Source organism: Chiloscyllium plagiosum, unplaced genomic scaffold (assembly GCF_004010195.1).
Source record: "Chiloscyllium plagiosum isolate BGI_BamShark_2017 unplaced genomic scaffold, ASM401019v2 scaf_80946, whole genome shotgun sequence".
NCBI lineage: Eukaryota > Metazoa > Chordata > Chondrichthyes > Orectolobiformes > Hemiscylliidae > Chiloscyllium > Chiloscyllium plagiosum.
Genome location: NW_025180985.1, coordinates 1 through 2,426, shown reverse-complemented (window position 1 = coordinate 2,426; position 2,426 = coordinate 1). Strand labels below are relative to the sequence as shown.

The 2,426-nt window shown below is 61.4% G+C and overlaps 1 protein-coding gene across 1 annotated transcript; it reads left to right on the top strand.

The window, feature by feature from the left end:
* Nucleotides 1-494: 494 nt before the first annotated feature.
* LOC122545437 (chromodomain-helicase-DNA-binding protein 5-like) lies at nucleotides 495-2,403 on the top strand (the record flags this gene model as incomplete). Its single annotated transcript, XM_043684462.1, has 2 exons — nucleotides 495-695; nucleotides 2,266-2,403. Coding segments are annotated over 2 exons (339 nt in total), but the record flags the coding sequence as incomplete, so codon positions are not given.
* Nucleotides 2,404-2,426: the final 23 nt, after the last annotated feature.

Sequence of the window (2,426 nt, the reverse complement as noted above, 5' to 3'; positions counted from 1 at the left end):
TGTAGAGGGAGCTTTACCCTGTATCTAACCCCCCCGTCCCTGGGAGTGGTGTAGAGGGATCTTTACTCTGTATCTTACCCCATGTCCCTGGGAGTGGTGTAGAGGGAGCTTTACTCTGTATCTAACCCCCTGTCCCTGGGAGTAGGGGGGACCGTGTAGAGGGACCTTTACTCTGTATCTCACCCCCCGTCCCTGGGAGTGGGGGGGACGGTGTAGAGGGAGCTTTACTCTGTAGCTAACCCCATGTCCCTGGGAGTGGTGTAGAGGGAGCTTTACTCTGTATCTAACCCCCCCGTCCCTGGGAGTGGTGTAGAGGGACCTTTACTCTGTATCTCACCCCCCGTCCCTGGGAGTGGTGTAGAGGGAGCTTTACTCTGTAGCTAACCCCTCCTCCGTCCCTGGGAGTGGTGTAGAGGGAGCTTTACTCTGTATCAACCCCTCGTGCGCTGGCCTCTGTGGTTGATCGACCCTCCCCGTTTGTTTGCTGCTGCCAGGGCCACTCTCAGGGACCTTTCCTGGTCAGCGCCCCGCTCTCCACCATCATCAACTGGGAACGGGAGTTCGAGCTGTGGGGCCCAGATATGTACGTGGTCACCTACACGGGGGACAAGGATAGCCGGGCCGTGATCCGCGAGAACGAGTTCTCCTTCGAAAACAACGCCATCCGCGGGGGGAAGAAGGTCTTCAAGATGAAGGTAGGCCGGCTCTCCCTTCCCCCCCCCCCTGCGGCCTAGCGACCCAGGCTGGTGTGCGGCCTAGCACCCATTCTGGTGTGCGGCCTACTGTTTAGGCTGGTGTGCGGCCTAGCACCCATTCTGGTGTGCGGCCTACTGTTTAGGCTGGTGTGCGGCCTACTGTTTAGGCTGGTGTGCGGCCTAGCACCCATTCTGGTGTGCGGCCTACTGTTTAGAAGGTCTTCAAGATGAAGGTAGGCCGGCTCCCCCTTCCCCCCCCCCCCCCTGCGGCCTAGCGACCCAGGCTGGTGTGCGGCCTAGTACCCATTCTGGTGTGCGGCCTACTGTTTAGGCTGGTGTGCGGCCTACTGTTTAGGCTGGTGTGCGGCCTAGCACCCATTCTGGTGTGCGGCCTACTGTTTTGGCTGGTGTGCGGCCTAATGCTCATGGTGGTGTTCGGCCTAGCGCCCATGGTGGTGTGCGGCCTACTGGTCAGGCTGGTGTGCGGCCTAATGCTCATGGCGGTGTGCGGCCTAGCGCCCATGGTGGTGTGCGGCTTACTGGTCAGGCTGGTGTGCGACCTACTGGTCAGGCTGGTGTGCGGCCTAATGCTCATGGTGGTGTTCGGCCTAGCGCCCATGGTGGTGTGCGGCCTACTGGTCAGGCTGGTGTGCGGCCTAATGCTCATGGTGGTGTCTGGCCTAATGCTCATGGTGGTGTGCAGCCTAGCGCCCATGGTGGTGTGCGGCCTACTGGTCAGGCTGGTGTGCGGCCTAATGCTCATGGTGGTGTCTGGCCTTATGCTCATGGTGGTGTGCAGCCTAGCGCCCATGGTGGTGTGCGGCTTACTGGTCAGGCTGGTGTGCGGCTTACTAGTCAGGCTGGTGTGCGACCTACTGGTCAGGCTGGTGTGCGGCTTACTAGTCAGGCTGGTGTGCGACCTACTGGTCAGGCTGGTGTGCGGCCTAATGCTCATGGTGGTGTGCGGCCTAGCGCCCATGGTGGTGTGCGGCCTACTGGTCAGGCAGGTGTGCAGCCTACTGGTCAGGCTGGTGTGCGGTGTAGTGCCCATGCTGGTGTGCGGCCTACTGGTCAGTCTGGTGTGCGGCCTACTGGTCAGTCTGGTGTGCGGTCTACTGGTCAGGCTGGTGTGCGGCCTACTGGTCAGGCTGGTGTGCGGCCTAGTGTTCAGGCTGGTGTGCGGCCTATTGGTCAGGCTGGTGTGCGGCCGACTGGTCAGGCTTTTGCGGCCTATCGATCAGGCTGGTGTGCGGCCGACTGGTCAGGCTGGTGTGCAGCCTAGCCTCTGGCTGGTGTGCGGCCTACTGGTCAGGCTTTTGCGGCCTATCCATCAGGCTGGTGTGTGGCCTATCCATCAGGCTGGCGTGCGGCCTCGCCGCTGGCTGGGGTGCGGCCTACTGGTCAGGCTTTTGCGGCCCAGCCGTTCAGACATTTGAGGCCTCCGTTACAGGCGACAGCTCAGGCCTTGAGGCCTACACGTCAGGCTTCCGGGGCCTACTCTGGAGGTTTCTGGGGTGAGGATTGGGCTCTAACCCCCCCTGGTTTTGCCTCCCTTCCCTGCCCCGTGCAGAAAGAGGCCCAGATTAAATTCCACGTCCTGCTGACCTCCTACGAGTTGGTGACGATAGACCAGGCCATTCTGGGCTCCATCGAGTGGGCCTGCCTGGTGGTCGATGAGGCGCACAGACTGAAGAACAACCAGAGCAAGGTCAGGCCTCCCTCCTTACCCCC